We start from the raw sequence: 19,470 nt of genomic DNA on the forward strand, positions 1-19,470 counted from the left end.
GATTATTCAATCAGTATTTGAAATTGAGGCAAGAAAGGAAGATATAGTGAAAGATAATAGAGCTAAACCTACTGCATTACCACATGATCCACAGTTTGAAGGATCAGAGCTTAGGTCAGTGCAAGTACCATTGCATGCTGTTTGCCCAGTTGGACAAGAACAAGTACCCCCAGAGCAGATATCACCACTTGGACACTATCAAGATGTAATCAGTACTCAATAGAACTAAAAAATCAGAAAGAAAATAAAACAGGATATATGATTGCGCTTACTGCATTGCCACATGATCCACAGTTTAAAGGATCAGAGCTTAGGTCGGTACAAGTGCCATTGCATGCTGTTTGCCCAGTTGGACAAGAATTGCAGATACCATTAGAGCAAATAGTACCGTTTGGACACTATGACAGGTATAAAATCAGTACCTGTTCATGAAATAAGAAATATAAAGAAAAATAGAAGAGAAAGTAGCAGGATTATTAACTTACTGCATTTCCGCAAAATCCACAGTTTAGAGGATCTGAGTGGACATTGGTGCAATTTCCATTACAGCAGACTCCACTTGGACACTAATAAACATACAGTTAGTAATCTTAACCAACATGAGAGAACAGAGACAATAAAGCAGCAGGGAAAACCTACTACATTACCACACCTCCCACAATTGAAAGGACAGGTATTCAAATATCGGCAACTTCCACCGCAACAAGCATCAAAACTCGGGCACTATCAAGAGACATATTCAGTACTCAATAGGATAAAAAAATCAGAAAGAAAATGAAAAAGGATATATGATTGAACTTACTGCATTATCACATGATCCACAGTTTGAAGGATCAGAGCTTAGGTCAGTACAAGTACCATTGCATGCTGTTTGCCCAGTTGGGCAAGAACAAGTACCCCCAGAGCAGATATCACCACTTGGACACTATCAAGATGTAATCAGTACTCAATAGAACTAAAAAATCAGAAAGAAAATAAAACAGGATATATGATTGCACTTACTGCATTGCCACATGATCCACAGTTTAAAGGATCAGAGCTTAGATCAGCGCAAGTACCATTGCATGCTGTTTGCCCAGTTGGGCAAGAACAAGTACCCCCAGAGCAGATATCACCACCTGGACACTATCAAGACATAATCAGTACTCAATAGAACTAAAAAATCAGAAAGAAAATAAAATAGGATATATGATTGCACTTACTGCATTGCCACATGATCCACAGTTTAAAGGATCAGAGCTTAGATCAGCGCAAGTGCCATTGCATGCTGTTTGCCCAGTTGGACAAGAACAAGTACCCCCAGAGCAGATATTACCACTTGGACACTATTAAGACATAATCAGTACTCAACAGGATTAAAAAATCAGAAAGAAAATAAAACAGGATATATGATTGCACTTACTGCATTGCCACATGATCCACAGTTTGAAGGATCAGAGGTTAAATCAGTACAAGTACCATTGCATGCTGTTTGCCCAGTTGGACAAGAATTGCAGGTGCCACTAGAGCAGATATCACCACTTGGACACTATCAAGATGTAATTAGTACTTCGTAGGATAAAAAACAAAGAAAGAAAATAAAGAAAAGATATATAATTAAACTTACTACATTACCACATGATCCACAGTTTGAAGGATCAGAGCTTAGGCTAGTGCAAGTGCCATTGCAAGCTGTTTGCCCAATTGGACAAGAATTGCAGGTACCATTAGAGCAAATAGTACCAGTTAGACACTATCAGATAATAGAATATTGAGTAAATAATGTGGCATGAGAATTTAGCAAAACTTAGAACAGGATAAGTGTGTATCTTACAGTTCTGTGACAAACTCCACAATTTTGATAGTCTGTAAGCAGATTGACACAGGCCCCACTACAGCAGGTTTCGCCAACTGGGCACTATTAAACAGCGTAGAATTAGTATTAGACAATATTATAACAAAATAACAGTAGACTGATTCGACAGAACTTACAATTCCCGTGCAAGTACAGTTAACTGGGTCAAATTCAGATAGACACTATAGACGCTGGGATCAGCAATCAAGGATTTCACAGAAGAGTAGCTATAGGCCGAACATACAAGTGTAGCATTGCGAACGCTTCTCACCTTTACATTCCCTTTCACTCCAGCATAGGCAGCACACATAACACCTACTATGAAGTCAGGACTCAAGTCTATATTGTATAAAATAATATATTCGACTCACTGTAAAAAAGGATAATAAAGGCTGAGCTTCTGACCATGTTGAAATAATAATATAATGACAACGACAGCAATGTTTATGATGTGATTTTGATGTCTGATATGTCACTTGGATCTGTTATGAATCGATAATGGCGTGATTTCTACAGATATTTATAGCAGTAGTTAGTATACTGAAAAATGAGCATCATCTCATATTAGTCTTGAGTTGAAATGCTCGATGTCACATAACAAGTAAGACTGCAACTATGCGTTACATGTCTACCAGTGAGTTTTGATATGTAGGATGCTTGTGGAACTAATCATACTGTGTTGCCATATATTACCCCTAATCCCGGTTGGGTTACTTCTCATCACCTACTAGACTGACCAATTTGAATTATCGATATGCATTAACTATCAGATTCAAGATACCTATTTCGGTTCTACGCTGGTAAAATAGACAGACCGTTCTTTTCTATTAATTTATTTGGTTTTTTTGTCTTGTTCGGTTGAGAGTCATGTTATACAAGCAAAGAAAATTCCCTATATTATAAGAATCAGACTTCTCTGAGGCACAGGAGGCTATACCAATAGAACCATCTTGCAACTGATTTAGTCAAGTAATGGATTTTTTGGTTGGTCAAGTGATAGTTAAGATAATCTAGCACAATTCGTGCACAGTGTAACTCCTACGGGGCATTCTAGCAGCTAAGTGCCACACACTGGGTTCCTTTAAGACTAAAGTATAAATCCATAGATGATAAGTGTTACAGCCGCTCATAATTCGACTCAATGATAGTGATATTCTGTTGGTTTAGCATCAATCAGTCCGTATTATATCGAAAAGAACTAAGGATATTCTACTAATGGAGAAAAAGTAATAAAAAGAATGAAGTATTGCTATTATACTGAGATCGGTTGATGTGATGGTCCTGAATGCGGACATACTATGGCTTCACTCTTGTAGACTTCGATTGACAACTCTAATTGATGATTTCTTTAGGAGTTATCTACACGGTATATGGCTATCTTGTGATGCGCACCCATCTATGTCATATCCAGAAATCATAACACTTATTCCCAAAACTAAACTCAATGAGTATCTCAGTTTAACCACAGTGTCACAAAATGAGGCCAGAGCTATAAATGATAACACAGGGTATGATACTACAGTATACAGTGACACAAATTGAGACAGTGATACAATATTAATAGATTGATCTAAAATGTTACCGCTACTAGCAGTATCTATGTTTACCCCAAAGTTTAGAAGTTTAGATATTTGATGTTGGGCTTTTGACCAACTAGACCAAAAAGCTGCGCGCATACTAGATGATCTAGTATGGATGTAAATAGCTGGCAAAGGTGATATGTGAGGTGAGGTGATATTCCCAACATTTGATGATCTAAACAGAGGAAGGAAATAGCAGATATTACAGCGCAGACTAGATTTTGCAGACCATATGTGCTGTCTTCCCAGACCTGGTATGCCTGAGCATCGCAGTTTAGATGTTGGGATGTGAATGTGATAGTGGGCACTGTAGTAGTAGTAGTTGTTGTTGTAGTTGTAGTAAATTCATTACGCCCGGAGGCACCAAGCCTAAAGGGCTCCAATACGCTATTTGCCCTCCATTGCATACATTATGGTCACAGTCTCATTTCAAGAGGAAAAGCTGTATCAGCTGCAAAAACCCCCCTAGCCTATATGTTATGTTGGGATTCTGCCCTTAGATAGTCAGCACCGCCTACCAGATGTAGTTAGCGCGCTGGTAGCTAGATATCTCCGCTCCTAGGAACCTAGGTTCCTAGAGAGACACACACAACAGAGTCAGTTTTCCTGCTTCAAGCACAAGATGTTATGTCTTGGACATTCCCTTCTTGTCATTGTAGTTATATTCCCCCAAAACGTAATAACCCCTCCCTCTGTGGCCGGATTCCCCGCGCATCCATTCTCGGTGTAGTTCCATGAACCTCTTCCCTTAGTAGCAATTTACCAAGAGTACTTCTCAAAATAGCGCTTGAAGTAGCTGAATGCCTCGCTAGCAACAGCTCCAGATAGCAAACAAAGGACCGGCGAATGGAAACGTGGCCAAACCGGTAGGGCAGGCGAGTTACTATTCAGAGAAGCCCGTCGGAAGCTCCCAATTCCCCTTGCCTATGTAAGATTGTATGCGCGTGAAAAACTTGTTGTTTTCTTACTCTTTCCTTTCCTCGTGTTACGTTTTCTATTCAAATATGCCCCTATAATGAGCATTAAACGGGACTAGCCCGTAACACTTGTCGACGCGGTTGAAGTTGTACTATAGACGTGTTCTTTTGAAGCCCTCCCACCCGGTTGTTCCAACCAATAAGGGGTTTTCCACTGGAGTTTCGACTTGGAAAGTTCTCAGCTTCAGCTAGACCATGTAATCCAGCTTACTAATGTCCCTCACCACAAGAAAGTGACTTTCCACGAGTGACTCCAAAATACCTGATTGTTTGCAAGTAGAATGCAATTGGGGTTCGGGTTAAGGTTTTTTTGACTAACAAAAATTTAGGGTTAGGAGTGTCACCGTGCTACATGTCGGATTGGTCGGTTAACCCCAGGCCAATCCTTAATAATTGTTTATGAGGATGGTAAAAGAAGAAGTGACTAGCAGGATCCTATGTGTTCGGTTCTCTGTCCTTCAAGTTTCAAAGCCAGGTCTTTTATAGACACCTTTGGCGGGGTGATTTGTGAGCTATCAAGAGGGGTAAATATTGGGCTGAAATCTAGGTGCCCAGAGATATGCCTAAAGGTGCCTTTTAGACCTGTAAGATTGAATAGTCGATCTCTCTGCCTCGTTTGAAAGCCAGATTATCTGACACTACTGTCGGATTGGTCGGTTTATTCCAGGCCAATCCTGAAGAGTGTTTTACTAGGATCAAAGAAAAGAAGTGACTAGCAAGATTGTATGTATTGAGTTCTGTGTCTGTCTTTCAAGTTTTTTTTTAAAGCCGGGTCCTTTATAGACACCTTTGGCGGGGTGATTTGTGAGCTATCAGGAGGGGTAAATATTGGGCTGAAATCTAGGTGCCCAGATATATGCCTAAAGGTGCCTTTTAGACCTGTAAGATTGAACAGTCGATCTTTCTGCCTCGTTTGAAAGCCGGATTATCTGACAACTACATCCGTGGATCTCCCTCCGGCGCGGATCAACTATGTTCCGAGAGTCATGTGACTTCCGTAAAGTATTGGAATCTTTTGGTACTAGTCCGAACGGGGTTAGGCTCTGATAGGAGCGTACAATTTGGGTGAGGAATAATTGACTCTGATTTGCACACACTCTCCAATCCCTTCTAAATACACATCCTGATCCTCCTTATATACAAAACGTAGTGGCGAAATATCACGGATTTACAGAATAAATAACAATCCTGACTCCAAAATGTAGTCTGCTTTTTGGTACCGCTCCGTACGAATCGAATCGAATCGAACTTTTTCCTAATTCGATTCGATTCGAATTAATCCTGAATATGACTATTCGTACGAATTCGAACCCACAGTCGATTCGAATTCGATTCGAGGTTCGCAAACTTATTTGATCTAGTCCCAATTGGGAAGGCGGTAAGAGATACTCGGCAGTACTTTTGTTCAACACCATGTCCAGCAACGTACTCGATTTTACATATATAGCAATACCGCGTACAATTTAACAATTAACTCTTATCAAATAAGAGATATAGGGAGAGCTGAGCTAGAAATATTCTAGGATATAAAATTTTACATAGTTTTCCTTGAATCTAACAAGTTGTCGGGCAATATAAACAGAAATCATTTTTTACTCCAAAACGTCAATCTTAGGAATATATCATTTCTACTCCTGAACTCCCGGAACATCACGAAAGCCTTATTTTAAGTCTATATTGCTTCAAATTAAATTAACTGACAGATCACGCTTATTTACACGTAATAAATGAATATAGAGTGAAAATATCAACAATTGCATACATAGTATTGTCGAGGACTGAGGTGCAGTAAAAGAATAGTATTAATCAGGCTTAGCGGATAAACCACGCGGACACATCTCCACGAATACGCGCTTTTATCCATAACAAGTTCAAACCATCAGCTTTAAAGGTCATAAAACCAGCACTTTTGAAGGAGATATAACTAAAGTAAGTGATTAATTAAGGCACAAGATAGATATACTAATATTGTATTCCAGATGACTTCTCCACTTGCTCTAATATTCGAACTTCCCCATACTAGAAAGAAAAAACGCGATTATGTGGCCCTTAACGAATATGGTCTCTTTGAAGGGGATATATCACTTCCAGCACCTAGAAAAAAGAAAGTAGTCCATACTACAAAATTGCCTAGCACTAGGATTTCAGGATCTCCAGCGGCTGACAGTAATGTTTCTCGGAGCTTATCAAACCTCGATACAGAAATACACCCTTCGCAGTCAATATCTCAGGTGGAATGCGAGGCTAGGAGTATTGAAATCAAGCAGAGAGATGAGGCCAGGCCAAGAGAGCGGAGCTGGATCTGGAAATACTTCTTAATAACACCTGAACCTGGTACCTGGAAACTAGGGAATAATGAACGGCCTAAGCTTAAACATCTATGTGTTGTATCACCATCTATGTGTTGATTCTTTTAATTTGCATCTAAACTACAATCTTTAACTATAGCATTAAAACAGCATCTCCAGCAGACTCATAAGCTTTTAAAAGATGGTCTTTTAGAATGCCAAGGACCATTAAATTCATGGATTTTAAAGGAAAAAAAGCTTCCGTTTGAGGAAGCTCTCTTAAATTAGATTATATTAACCTCCCAGCCATTTACATGCGTCGAACAGCCTTCATTTAAGACTATGTTGAGATCTGCCGGGTCCCAGGACTCTATACCAAGTGCAGATACTATCTCACGTTGATTAAGTCTTTGGCTTGACGCTGTTGATAGTGAATTACAAGGCTTAATGTCTTCAGTCTCCTCAATAGCGCTATCTCTTAATGGTTGGACAAGTCAGAATTCACTGCTAATGCTAGCAATTAATGCTCACTGGATGTCCTCTGATTTTTAGCAATATCAAGCTTGCATTGAATTTGTTGAAATTGAAGGAAACCACTCAGGAGAAAACTTAGCTAATATTGTAGCTACAGCTCTTCAGAGATTTTATATATCTAATAAAGTTATAACAATTACAGCTGATAATGCATCTAATAACGACACTTTATACCGATATCTTCACCAGAAGTTATCTCAGAGCTATGATGATTATCTAACAGAGACTATTATTCAAGAAGGAACAATAAAATTTACTCAAAATTCCTAAATCTGCTGCTTTGCTTACATTTTGAACTTGGTTATGAAGGCTATATTAAAGTCTCTATATGCTAGTTCGCATAAAGAAGCCTGCGATCTTCTTAATGATGTTGCTAAGCAGAGTTAGAAGAAGATTAAGGTGCCTTCTTCATCTATTGCAAAGCTTCGAATACTTGTCCTTTAGATTGCACGATCTCCCCAGCGAATACAGAAGTGGGATAATTGGCCTGGCTGCACTAAAGCTATTAACTACGACGTCGATACTAGATGGAACTCTACTTTTATTATGATTGAGAGAGCTGAAGAGTGCCGTCGGCAGCTTAAAGATACAGTCAATGATGAGCTAGAAATTGAAGCCTTACGTCTTACATCTGATGATTGGAGGCAGCTCTCTAATATCAAGAAAATTCTAGCTCCCTTTAATGAATATACTGAGTATATCTCTCAAGATAGCCTTTCAATTCATATGGCTGCGCGTCTATATGAAGAGCTCCATTCTATGCTGTTAGCTATTAGGGAAAGACAGGGCGACTGGAAGAATCTCTCAGCTGAAGCAACTATTCTTGTTTCTGATAGAATCTCACTCCTAGAAAGGTATTACGACTATGTTAAATGCAATGATATATACTATATTGCAAGCATTCTAGACCCTCAAATCAAGACTAAGTGGCTTAAAATGTTACCAGATGGAGAGAAGATTATTGTCCGAATCAGGGCTTTTCTAAAGAAAGCATATCCTGCACAAAAAAAGCCTATATCGACTGCTCTTAGTGCAAATTATAAGAGCTTGGAATATCGTTTTCTAGAGGCATTCCAGCCTATCCAGTATAACATTTCTGAGTCAGATATCGACCAATATTTTGATACTCCTACGATTAGTACTGGTTTTGATCCAAACCAGAGTCAGACTGAGTTTATAAGAAACTGGTGGAAGGCTAACAAGCTTGAATTTCCTTGTATGGCCAAGGTAGCACAAGATCACCTTGCTATACTAGCAGCAGAGGTAGATGTAGAGAGATTGTTTAATGGCGGGAGAGATATATTAGGAATCCGACGCTTCTCTATGAATGGTAGGACTCTTGGGACTTTATTAAGGCTGAAAGACGCTGCACGCTGGAAGTCTGAATAGTTTATTATATGCGTAATTGGCGTATTTGGAGTTATTTATGAATTTGAAGCTTTCTTTTTAGGATTAATGGTCCCTAAAAGCCTGTTTTTGTAAGAAAGCCAGGGATATAGTTCGCGAACCTGTTCGAAATTCGCGAATTTTGACGAATCGAATTGCCCGTGGATTCGAAGTTCGAAAATCAAGGTTCGAATTCGATTCGATTCGTCGATATTCGCGAATTTCGAACAGTTCGAAAATTCGTGCGGAGCGGTACTTTTTGGCGCTCTTGTTCTCGCGGATATGTTGCTTTTCCGAGGATTCAAAGATTAGTAAGTACATCCGGATTGGGATTAGCGTATCAAATATCCAACAAACAGTACATCTCGTTTGCAGATAGCCTCATGTTCCTGGTTTTTTTCTTTCTTTCTCCATGTTTGGTTTTCTTGTACTTAGCTTCCAATATGACTATTGAATGAGCCCTCACAGTACCCTAGGCGGTCTCCTGTCTTTCTGGCCACTCTCATTGACGCTCTAAGCCAATCTCATTGTACGTATTACGCTCGTAATCGTACGTATAGATTGATCTTGGGTAAAGCCAATCAAAAGAATAAAGTATAGTTCTTCTGCTTTAGGTAATCTTTGTGAATTTCGGAAGAAAATGTAAAGTAGGATTTTTGCAATGAAGGCGGTTATCAGAGCCCTATGTGAAATCCTCCAAGCCAAGGGGCAGTAGTAACTTATAGTCTGCATCGACCCTATGTTATGACTTCAACATCCAGGCAAATACGTGTGGCGCCCGACACCCACTGCGGTGTCACAAGGGTCAGGATGGCTTCTGGGTTTCCATTTATTTCATCATCACTGAAGGGCTATAACTATTTGCAAGAGCATTCATTGATATTTGACGAATAAATCTATTATGCCACGACGGTACAGTCGACCCACTTCGAAGACGCGCAGAACAGATCGCTAGTAATGGCCGACAAACCAGCCATTTTGCCCGCCGTATACTGGCCCTCCCCAACTCTGAACAGATAAACCCTCTCCAATACGCTCCCTGGCACCCTCGCGAGTCTCGTGAGAATGCCCAAGCTCGAATAGGAGCCTCACTCTCATACGGACATGGGAAAGAAGTCTTCGATGCCAAAGCAGAAGCTACTCTAGCTAGTGCTCAAGCAGCAATAGCATACCCAATAGCTTAATTTGCTACCAACTTATGGATCTGTCTTGACAACCTGGAAGTTGCCACGTGACTCCTATCTCCCTCTACAGGATCCTCTTAAGAAGTCTTTGAATCTTTTTACACCCTTGCAGCCGCCTGGCCACTGCGCGAAAAGCTTCCACACACCAAAAGTAGATCAATCTAAATCCGATGGGTCCCTGGATACACACACACACACACACAACACACACACACACAGACACACACAGGACACAACCAGTGACACTACCGGACCGTTGAGTACAACTGCATTGTTAGACGCGATATCCCTACCTATATTTTCTATCTTTCTTCTGCTTCCAGTCCCAGGAGACGCGGCACAGACGCGCTAAAACGCGTTCCGCGACTCCATGGCACGGAATCGTTCTGAACCTAACAAGAGGTCTCTACAAACCGCCCTACAAGAGACAACCACTGCTGCTACTATCAGAGCAGCCAAGGGTCAGAAAATCTTTAGCCCAATAGCTATTTTTCTCGACAAACACCGCAACCAGACAGCCGGCCTCAGCCCCCACCTACAAAGAACTCTTGCTGCTCTAAGCGATGATCTAGCTACCATGGCTCAACACCATTTTAATGCCTATATAAGTGGCATCACTCCTACTCCCTCTACCTCTTCCCCTGCCCCAGCCCCTTCTCCTACCCCCAGTCCTCTTCCCCCTACTCCCCCCCCCCTCTCGTCCCCCCTCCAGCCTTGCACAGTCCTCCTACACAATAATCACTAAACCCACCCCAGCCAAGCCAGCTACTGCTACACAACAAACAAAGCCACCTATGAAAAAGTCTATATCTGATGCGAAACAATCCCTCCCTGACCACCATCTCTTCATGTGCCTCCCACCTGACCACGCGGCTAGAAAGATGGACGCTTACGCTATCTTCTCTAGCCTCCAGTCCCAACTAGGCATAAACAGCAATGCTCTAAAAGAAGTACAAATAATAAAGACTGGCTTTGCCCTCTGTCCTGCATCCATGGAGGCCCTTTCAACCCTCAAGGCCCAGAAAGAAGTCATATCTACTTACTTTGGCGACTGCCAAATCGAATGGAGCTCTCACTAGATCTCATATAGAGTCACAAACCTGCTAAGAAAGATTGGCCAAATTATCAATAGCTAGTATTCTATGATCCTAGTCAACCCAACAATACTATCTGCTGAAATCGCCGAGCAAACAGGATATAGATCTATTTCTATTAGTGAGACTTCCACGAGTGCTACTAATACCAACTCACTGTCTTTAAGCTAGTTTATTAACTTCTCTGAAGACTCAAAGGCCTCTCTCTTAACCTGGCTCTGCCTTTTCGGTACTATCACCAATACTCACTTCCTCACTAGGAAGATAATGATTATTTAATGTAACTGCTGCTAGAAATGGCACAATACATGGTCCTATGTGCAATCTCTAAGATGTTAACTCTACAGCTCATCAGAACATATAGAAGAAGGACATAATAATAGCTATCCTATCCTAAACCCTTACCACTACTCTCTAAGATGCTTCCACTACTATAGACCCCATCCAGCGGACTCTCCTGACTATCCACTCCACCCTAAAGCTGGTACCACTTGTACTAAAGCCCAACAAGTAGAAATCCGCAAATCATGCACTATCAACCTAGTAAAGGCGTGTACAGAACAAGGCTGCTCCTCAGAGTTATCTGCAACCACACAAGAGCAGTCTATGGTTATAGATACACTATATATATAAATCTAGATTGCCTCATCTTTCCGACTAACCACTCCCCTACCTCCAGCGCCCTCTCAGGAATCTCTAGTCACAGTTAGCGCAGTGCGCTTTGCAACTCCTAAACCACAAAACCGGTTCAACTCGCTTCTCAAAGAACACCTATGATCTATTGGCAGTCCACTCCAAAAGAACCCCTTACAATACTTCAACTAAATGTTAGATGGAGTGCTGATTCCTATACTATCACTCTCTCACTCATACATACTAATAACATCGATGTCCTACTCATACAGGAACTATATATATTTTCTAATCTAAGCCAAAAAATCACCAAGAGACATCCTATATATGAATGTTTCTCTCTAATAGATAGCTGGACAGTAACTGGACAGCCCCATGTCCTTACCTATATCTAGAAAAATGCAGGCCTATAAGCATCCCAGCTCTGGCCTATCATTACAGATCTAGCAATCCTATCTGATTTACTCTTTCTATAAATTTCCTCCTTAACTAGACAATCAGTCCTCACCATCAATGCCTATAATGCTCCAGCTGGCTCCACCAGAGCTGGTAAAGCCATAGAGACCCTTATATCCCTTCCAGAGATATTATTCCTATAACCCACCCTCCTCGCTGGAGACTTTAATCTTCTATATATTAGATAGCAACGTATCAGCAGACCCCTTTATTAAATAATTAGATCACCTAGATTTTATCCTTACATTAGAAATAGACTATCCAACCTATATAAGAGGCAATGTTCTAGACCTTACCTTTGCTACTAGCTTACTAGCGCTAAGCGGACTATACACCAGTACCGCCCCCTACCTAGACTTAATCTCCAATCATACACTACTGCTAACCACTATTCTATGGGACCAAAGACACATACTACCTACCCAAAAAATAAGATTCGATACACTCAATCAACCCCTCTTTCTATCTCTCCTCTCCATCAACCTCTCACAGATCTAACCGCTGGACTCCTCGAAGGACGACCTAGAGTCACTAGCCCAAGGGCTGACCTCGGCAATACACAGTGCGTATGAAGGCTCTGCCAAGAGATCCCTCCCCCATAAAAAAGGACAACCATGGTAGAATCCAGAATACAAAGAAGCTTTACAAGCGTACTGATTAGGATTACTATCTAAAGATGAGTTTCGCAGGACAATTAGGAAAACACAAAGAGAGTTCTGGCGCAATAAGCTAATAACTGCCACATAAACGAAAGAGGTCTTCAATATCAGTAAATAGTATAAATTGAGGGGGTTATATCGCAGCCCTCCTCTTAAGGATCTATTATGGCCAGATAATCTACCTGCAGTCTCTGTTCAGGAGAAGCAGGACCTACTAGTTCACAATCTCCTACAAAATATAATAAAGGCAGGAGATATCCCACTAGACTGCCCAACTATCCCTACCGCTACCCTTCCGTTACCTAAGATTACTATAGCACAAGTGGAAAAGTCTATTTTAAAGGCTAGAAATACCGCTCCAGGAGAAGATGAACTCCAAACTAATATCCTAAAGACTACCTGGCCACTAATCAAAAACAAGATCTTATTCCTATTCTAAGGCTGCCTACAATTAGGATATCATCTAAAATATTTCAGACATGCAATTCTCACTATTCTGCAAAAGCCTAGCAAAGAAGACTAGACCAACCCTAGGTCCTACTGGCTTATCGCTCTCCTCTCTGTCCTAGGAAAAGGTCTCAAATGTCTAGTGATATGGAACATGGCCTGGATAGCAATCCACTATAAGGTCCTAGCAAGCTAATAATTTAGAGCCCTCCCTCTAAGATTAGCAATCAATCTAACTACATATCTAACACACGACATAGAATAAGCCCTGAACCAAGGGAAAACAGCTTCTCTACTTCATAAGAATTTCAATTTGTACCCGGGGTGCGGAACTAAACTCTATTAGGAGCGACATTCGGCTTGCTTCGTACATTATTTAAGGGTTAGGGTTAATCTGTTATTACCACGCACCTTGCGTATTTCGCCTAGGTCCCACTGTATCCACATCAAGTGGTCTCAAGCTGCTGCAGTCTGATTTTTGTTCAGTTTCCCATCTCGTCGCAGTTTCACTTTGAGGAGCACCACTTCGACTCATAGCAGCACTACTAGGTTCATTCAGCGAAAGTAGCTACTAGATTAGCAGACATGGAGACTCACACTACTTTAGCCCATCGCTGGTCTTTTCTCTCCTTTATAAGCCCGATGCTATTCCCGTTCGTGAAATCATGAGTAATTTCATTTCTTTTATCTTTTTGGGTTGTTAGGCTTCATTACCTCCTTAAGCTTTCTCTACGAGTGTGACTGTCTTGCAAAACTTCCCTTAACCACAGCAGACCATGGCTCGTCATTGGTATCACGATTCAGACAACTCGGACAAGGACAGAAGCTCTACGGAATCAGATTCCTCCGATACTGATCTGACTGAACCAGAAGATGAAATTACTTCAGATATGGATCTGACAGAATCTGAGGTTAATACATCTAATGCTGATTTGTCTGAAACCGAAGACGAGATCGCTTCAGATACCGCTCTAATAAAACTCAAGGATGAAACATTTTCCAATGCTGAAGGGTCTGTGACTCCCTCTCACCGAATCAGCCTTGAGAAGGTCGCTATTTATAAGAGTCGGCGCTATGAAGACCCAAGCGATAATCCTACCCAAAACCTCTCCGATATTGATCCAGATTTCATCAAGTCTGACAACACAAAGAAATTACAATTACGAATAGTAGATCGTTGGCATCGGTTCGTACTGTGTCTGTTTCAGTATCCCTGTTCTGCAACTGATATCCTGACTCTTAATAGATTCTGCAAAGTAAAAGTCAAAGAAAAGTGTCGTCGCTTGAACTGGAGCAAACCAGAGGCTGCTCTCCGCAGGGCATCTGCGGATTGGCTATATCGGTTCTTACACTGGTGCTGCAGACTGCAGTATGGAAAAGATAACCGAGTTTGTAAAGGCTATGGCAGTGCCGACTCTTTGAAGACAGACTGGAAGTACTTGCGAGGGTACTATCAACGGGTGAAAAAGCGGCGGATGAAGAAGAGCATGGCAACGCGCCTACGCACGGTATGCTGTATAGCTGTTCTAGCTTGATGCTACTAGTGGCTAACGTAACGTAGGGCATAGCGCAATTGATCGTTGAGTTCAACTTAAGGACACAGCCTCGTAAGAATGATCCGGTCTATATTGAGGACATGATTCCTTTCAATGAAACAATTCTCCGGACACGGGAGAAACGGTTCTATCTAGGCATCCAGCGGATCATGTTATGCTTAGCCTTGATGCTTGGGCTTTTCACTGCCAGTCGCAAAACTGCTATTCTTAAACTGCAGTACAAGCATCTTCGTCTCAGCCTACAGCGCAACCCTCATGGAGGCCCACCTGTACTATCAATCGACATCGAGCCAGAGTATATTAAGCAGCTTCTTGGCACAAAAGCACTGTATGCTATACCTCAATCCTTATACGTATCTTATTACCTAGTTTCTTCTAATATCGAGTGCAGAAATACCTTCTCCTTCCCGGAAATCATCTATGGTGTTTCGCTCGTCTTCAGTCCCCATGTCTTTATCATGGGACTGCTATTCCATGCCAACGCTTTCCAAACTAATATCAAATCGATGGATGATTTGCGTCGTCTCTTTGTTATGCGCGGCTGCCAGCAACTGGAGTTACCTCTGAAGAAAGAAATGGATGACTACTACTTATTTTGCAAAGTAGAAGAAATTGAAGGAGAGCCACGTATCATTCGCGAGGAACCCATGAGTGATGGTGCTTTTTATGCGGCCATCAAATCTATCTCATTCATCATGGGTCTTTTAAATGTCTTCTTCTTCCATCAATTCCGATATGGTACCGGAAAACTGCTGGACAAAACTGGTAAGACGTTCCTCTTCAGAATCTGAGCTACTGGGGCTTTCTGACATGGAGTTTTTAGGATGGGTCAGCGACTCCGAACGTAACCTGATCATGAACCACGCGGACACTTCCACCTTTCTCAAGCATTATCGCCCACGAAATCATACTCAAATGCAACAAGTGGTCTTTGGTCTAGACGCGGATCAGCCTTGGGATCGGGCTTTGAACAGCATGAACCGAAACAAAGATAAGCGCCGCCCACGCTTTCTTGACGACACAGAAAAAGCTTTGGTGGAAAGTGATCCAGAGCTGCAAGCGGCCATTCGTGAGTTAGATTCCTTGCAGGATGACTATGAGCGGAATCCGATCCCTGAGCTTGCCTCAGAGCTCGCTCAGGCCCAAGGCCGGGTTCTAAATACTCGGCAGAGGCTCCGATACAAGCGTTTAGCTCAGGTACGGCGCGACTTTGGGCCGAAACAAGCCGTCATCGACGCTAATGGGCAGCTTGATGGTACAATCTTACCGGACGACGGTGCAGTTGAAGTCCTGCCGGAAGATGACATGCCTCTTCAGCAGGTCAGACTCGTAGAGGGCCTAACCACTGTGCCGACTGTATGGACTTTGGAAGGAGAATGGCAGCGGCGCAATGTGGGTGTAGAAGTCGTTACAATGTACTGTGATTTCCAGGAAGGCGGGCCCCTTCGAGGTCGACCGAAGCGAAAGCAGAATGTCAGTGATGACGACACGTCCAAAAAAGCAGCAAAAAGGTCCAATAATGTGGAGAATGACAAGTTGGCTATTGCGAAGAAAAAGCACGAGCAGGATCAGAAGCATGTCAAGACCGCTAGGAAACCCTTGATTTGCTTTCAATGTGGCAAGAAATTCTCTCAGCATCAGAGTCTTCTCAGACATTTTCGACCCAAGCATCTGAACGATCAAATGTGTAACTTCTGCGCTGATGGGAAGGAATACTTAGAACAGATGCATTGGCAGAATCATGCTGCTGCAGTTCATCGTTTAAACACCTGACTGAAACATTCATGAAGCTTCGCATCTGGCGTAGGGAGTTCAGTGAGATCTTGATTATAGGCCGACCTGTACATCAAATTTCTACGAGGCGCATTGTTAGGGTTTGCTCTCGCTCCAACCCTAACTCAGATCTTGTCGCTCTGGATAGCTTCTTACTGTTCTTTGTTGTCCTTTGTTGTTTGTTACATTTAGTGCCTTGTTTCTGTTGTTTCTTTCTCACATTGTACAAGTACAGCGTCACTGTTCTTTGTACGACAGTATCTGCTATGCTGAATTGAAGCTTATAAGGAGCCCATCCTGGCCATCCAGTTCTTCCTGGAGATCAGAGTCTTCTTGTTTCCTTGCTTGTTTTTCTTGCACTTTTCTAGTTTCGAGATTTTGCCAATCAATCTACGTTCTAAAGCCAGATCATTAGATTCATTACACACATTAGTATTGAACATCTCCCAAGGGGAGAAGTCAGGGTTAATGAAATTATTTATCCATACATCCAACTGTAACCAATCTTATTCAATTATATTCTGCTACAGTTAATTGCAAAACCAGTGAGTGCATGCTTTCACTCCAATGCTTTCTCAACCTTTGCAGCCAAGATATGCTAAACTGAATTCATAAGTTATTCCGAACCCCCTGTCTTAGAGTTTTGTAACTAGACGCGCGCTGCGCACGCGGTGGCCCTAAAACGAAAATGGAATATAAAAGAGAATATTCATAGAGTTAGTTATATTGAGAACGTATCTAGCTAATAGCAATACTAGCACGGCATCTACAGCCCTAACCCTATGCAGCCAAGAGCCTAGTGGAAGGAAATAAGTGTAAAGAATATGATCACAAGGTCACGTGATGACTAGTGATTCCGAGGCTAATTATAGTCTCAACCCCTGAGTTGTAGGAGCCCTCGATTTCGAGTTGATAGGCGACTTCCTTTTTAATTATTCATATCAAACAGTCAGAGGCTCAAATTCCTCACCCCTCTCTACTACTTAGCTCCCAAGAGCGCGACCGTTGACGCGTCTCAACGCGCCTGGCAACACCATGGCGCGTAAAGGCTCTGGTACAGATGGCCCTCTACAGACAGCCCTCCTGGAATCCACGTTTGCAGCCACGACAAGAGCTTCTGAAGGACAGAAGATCTTCAGCCCTATAGCTGCATTCCTCGACAAACACCGCAGCCAAACCGCCGGCCTTGCCCCTCACCTACTGAGAGCCCTCACCGCTCTAAGCGATGACCTCGCCTCAATAGCCTAACAACATTTTAACGCCTACATTAGCGGTATCTCGACGACCTCCATTCCCCCTGCCCTATCCTCTTCCCCTTCCCTCACTCCAAATTCCTTTCTCCCCTCACCCCCTCTCTCACGCCCCCCCTCAGGTCTTGAACAGTCAACTTATGCGACTATTACCCAACATGCCCCAGCCAAATCAACTCCCACCACTCACTCTAAAGCCCCTGCTAAAAAGCCTATGCCTCTGATTAAACAACCCCTTCCTGACAATCGGCTCTTCGTACGTCTCCCAGCTGATCATGCAGCTAGAAAAATGGAAGCCTACGCTATCTACTCTAGCCTAAGGTCTCAACTAAACTCAAACAGTGCAGCACTAAAAGAAGTTCAAACCACAAAGACTGGCTTTGCACTATGTCCCTCATCTCCGGAAGCCCTCCTAGCCCTTGAGGCCCAGAAAGAGATTATCTCTGCATTCTTTGTTAACTGCCAGATAGAACGCAGCTCCCGATGGGTCTCATATCGAGTTACCAATGTGCCAAGGAAAATTGGCCAAATCTTGAATGGCCAATACTCTCTAATCCCCGTCAATCCTACACTTCTGTCCTCAGAAATAAGCGAAACTACAGGGCTTAAGCCCACATCTATTAGCGAGACCACTTCAAGCGCTGTCAACCCTGATACTCCCTCCTCAAGCTGGTTTGTGAACTTCCCAGAAGGCATGAAAACACCACTACCTATCCAACTACGTCTTTTTGGTACTATCACCAATGCTCGTCACCTCCCTAAGAAAACAACAGTTATTCAATGCACACGATGCTGGAAATGGCATAATGCAAGATCCTGTGCCCGCCCCTCTCGATGCCGGCTATGTGGCTCCTCAGAGCATACTGAAAAGAGCCATGCCAATCGCTGCACAGCCCTGGAACCTCATCAATGCTCTCCTAGATGCATACACTGTCATGGACCACATCCAGCTGATTTCTCAGAATGCCTCCTGCGCCCTAGAGGCAATACTAAACATACTAAAGCTCAACAAGCAGAGATCCGCAAATCCTGCGCCACAAACCTCGCAAAAGCTCGAACTGAAGGAGGATGTAGCCCTCAGCTCTTCATAGGCACACAAGAAACACCTATGGCAATAGACGAGGTGCCAACTCAGCCTCCAACCCATGAGATTATCTCTCCTTTCCGCTCAGTAACCCCCCCACCTCGCGCCCCAACTGAAGATCCTCCAATTACGGCTCGTGCAGTCCGCTTTACAACCCCTCAACCACAAAACCGGTTCGCCTCTCTTCTCGAACAGGAGCTATGATCTATCACTATCCAACTCAAAAGGCGCCTCTCAAAATCCTACAGTTAAATGTAGGACACGCGCCAGATGCACACGAAATAGCTCTCACATTGGCATACACTAGCGACATCGATATTATCCTAATCCAAGAACCATATACATTCAAAGATCTTAGCCGACAGATTACCAAAAAACACCCATCATATGAATGCTTCTCCCCAACTGACAGTTGGGCAATAAGTGGTCGGCCACGAGTCCTCACCTATGTCCGAAAGAAGAAAGGCATTCGGACTTCCCAGCTTCGCCCCTTCACATCTGACACTGAAGAGGCCTCGGATCTCCTTTTCCTTCAGATTTTCTCGCCCACAGGAAAGTCCGCTCTAATAGTTAATATCTATAATGCTCCAGCAGGCTGCATCAGAGCAGGTGAAGCCGCAAAAGCTCTTACAACCCTGCCAGAGGCGTATTTCCCTCAAACAACAATACTTGCAGGCGATCTCAACCTACTACATAACAGATGGCAACCCTCGCTACAACGCAGCCCTACAACTT

The 19,470-nt window shown here is 42.6% G+C and overlaps 5 protein-coding genes across 5 annotated transcripts, besides 5 other annotated features; 4 read left to right on the forward strand and 1 right to left on the reverse strand.

Moving 5' to 3' along the window:
- Window positions 1–6: 6 nt before the first annotated feature.
- Window positions 7–2,242, reverse strand: TSTA_081530 (extracellular cysteine-rich protein, putative; the record flags this gene model as incomplete). Its single annotated transcript, XM_002477838.1, has 12 exons — window positions 7–195; window positions 273–398; window positions 610–723; window positions 803–925; window positions 1,003–1,125; window positions 1,203–1,325; window positions 1,403–1,528; window positions 1,607–1,649; window positions 1,814–1,897; window positions 1,972–1,994; window positions 2,079–2,173; window positions 2,206–2,242. The coding sequence occupies 12 exons, from the start codon at window positions 2,240–2,242 to the stop codon at window positions 7–9; spliced, it is 1,206 nt and encodes a 401-aa protein (XP_002477883.1).
- A 3,378-nt stretch (window positions 2,243–5,620) lies between these two features.
- Window positions 5,621–5,734: a microsatellite.
- A 942-nt stretch (window positions 5,735–6,676) lies between these two features.
- Window positions 6,677–8,578: a mobile genetic element.
- TSTA_081540 (uncharacterized protein) lies at window positions 7,542–8,602 on the forward strand (the record flags this gene model as incomplete). The annotated part of the gene is made up of 2 exons (XM_002477839.1): window positions 7,542–7,595; window positions 7,658–8,602. The coding sequence occupies 2 exons, from the start codon at window positions 7,542–7,544 to the stop codon at window positions 8,600–8,602; spliced, it is 999 nt and encodes a 332-aa protein (XP_002477884.1).
- Window positions 8,603–9,967: 1,365 nt separating this feature from the next.
- Window positions 9,968–10,011: a microsatellite.
- A 142-nt stretch (window positions 10,012–10,153) lies between these two features.
- On the forward strand, window positions 10,154–10,862 carry TSTA_081550 (uncharacterized protein; the record flags this gene model as incomplete). Its single annotated transcript, XM_002477840.1, has 2 exons — window positions 10,154–10,391; window positions 10,540–10,862. The coding sequence occupies 2 exons, from the start codon at window positions 10,154–10,156 to the stop codon at window positions 10,860–10,862; spliced, it is 561 nt and encodes a 186-aa protein (XP_002477885.1).
- Window positions 10,401–10,493: a sequence feature (C-rich).
- A 1,323-nt stretch (window positions 10,863–12,185) lies between the features above and the next one.
- Window positions 12,186–13,382: a mobile genetic element.
- A 466-nt stretch (window positions 13,383–13,848) lies between these two features.
- Window positions 13,849–16,401, forward strand: TSTA_081560 (C2H2 finger domain protein, putative; the record flags this gene model as incomplete). Its single annotated transcript, XM_002477841.1, has 5 exons — window positions 13,849–14,258; window positions 14,319–14,580; window positions 14,634–14,956; window positions 15,020–15,393; window positions 15,452–16,401. 5 exons carry the CDS (start codon window positions 13,849–13,851, stop codon window positions 16,399–16,401), a joined length of 2,319 nt encoding a protein of 772 aa, XP_002477886.1.
- Window positions 16,402–17,940: 1,539 nt separating this feature from the next.
- TSTA_081570 (uncharacterized protein) lies at window positions 17,941–19,470 on the forward strand (the record flags this gene model as incomplete). Its single annotated transcript, XM_002477842.1, has 3 exons — window positions 17,941–18,382; window positions 18,656–18,876; window positions 19,327–19,470. Coding segments are annotated over 3 exons (807 nt in total), but the record flags the coding sequence as incomplete, so codon positions are not given.

Source organism: Talaromyces stipitatus, genomic scaffold (genome assembly GCF_000003125.1).
Source record: "Talaromyces stipitatus ATCC 10500 scf_1105507295527 genomic scaffold, whole genome shotgun sequence".
In the NCBI taxonomy this organism is placed as follows: domain Eukaryota; kingdom Fungi; phylum Ascomycota; class Eurotiomycetes; order Eurotiales; family Trichocomaceae; genus Talaromyces; species Talaromyces stipitatus.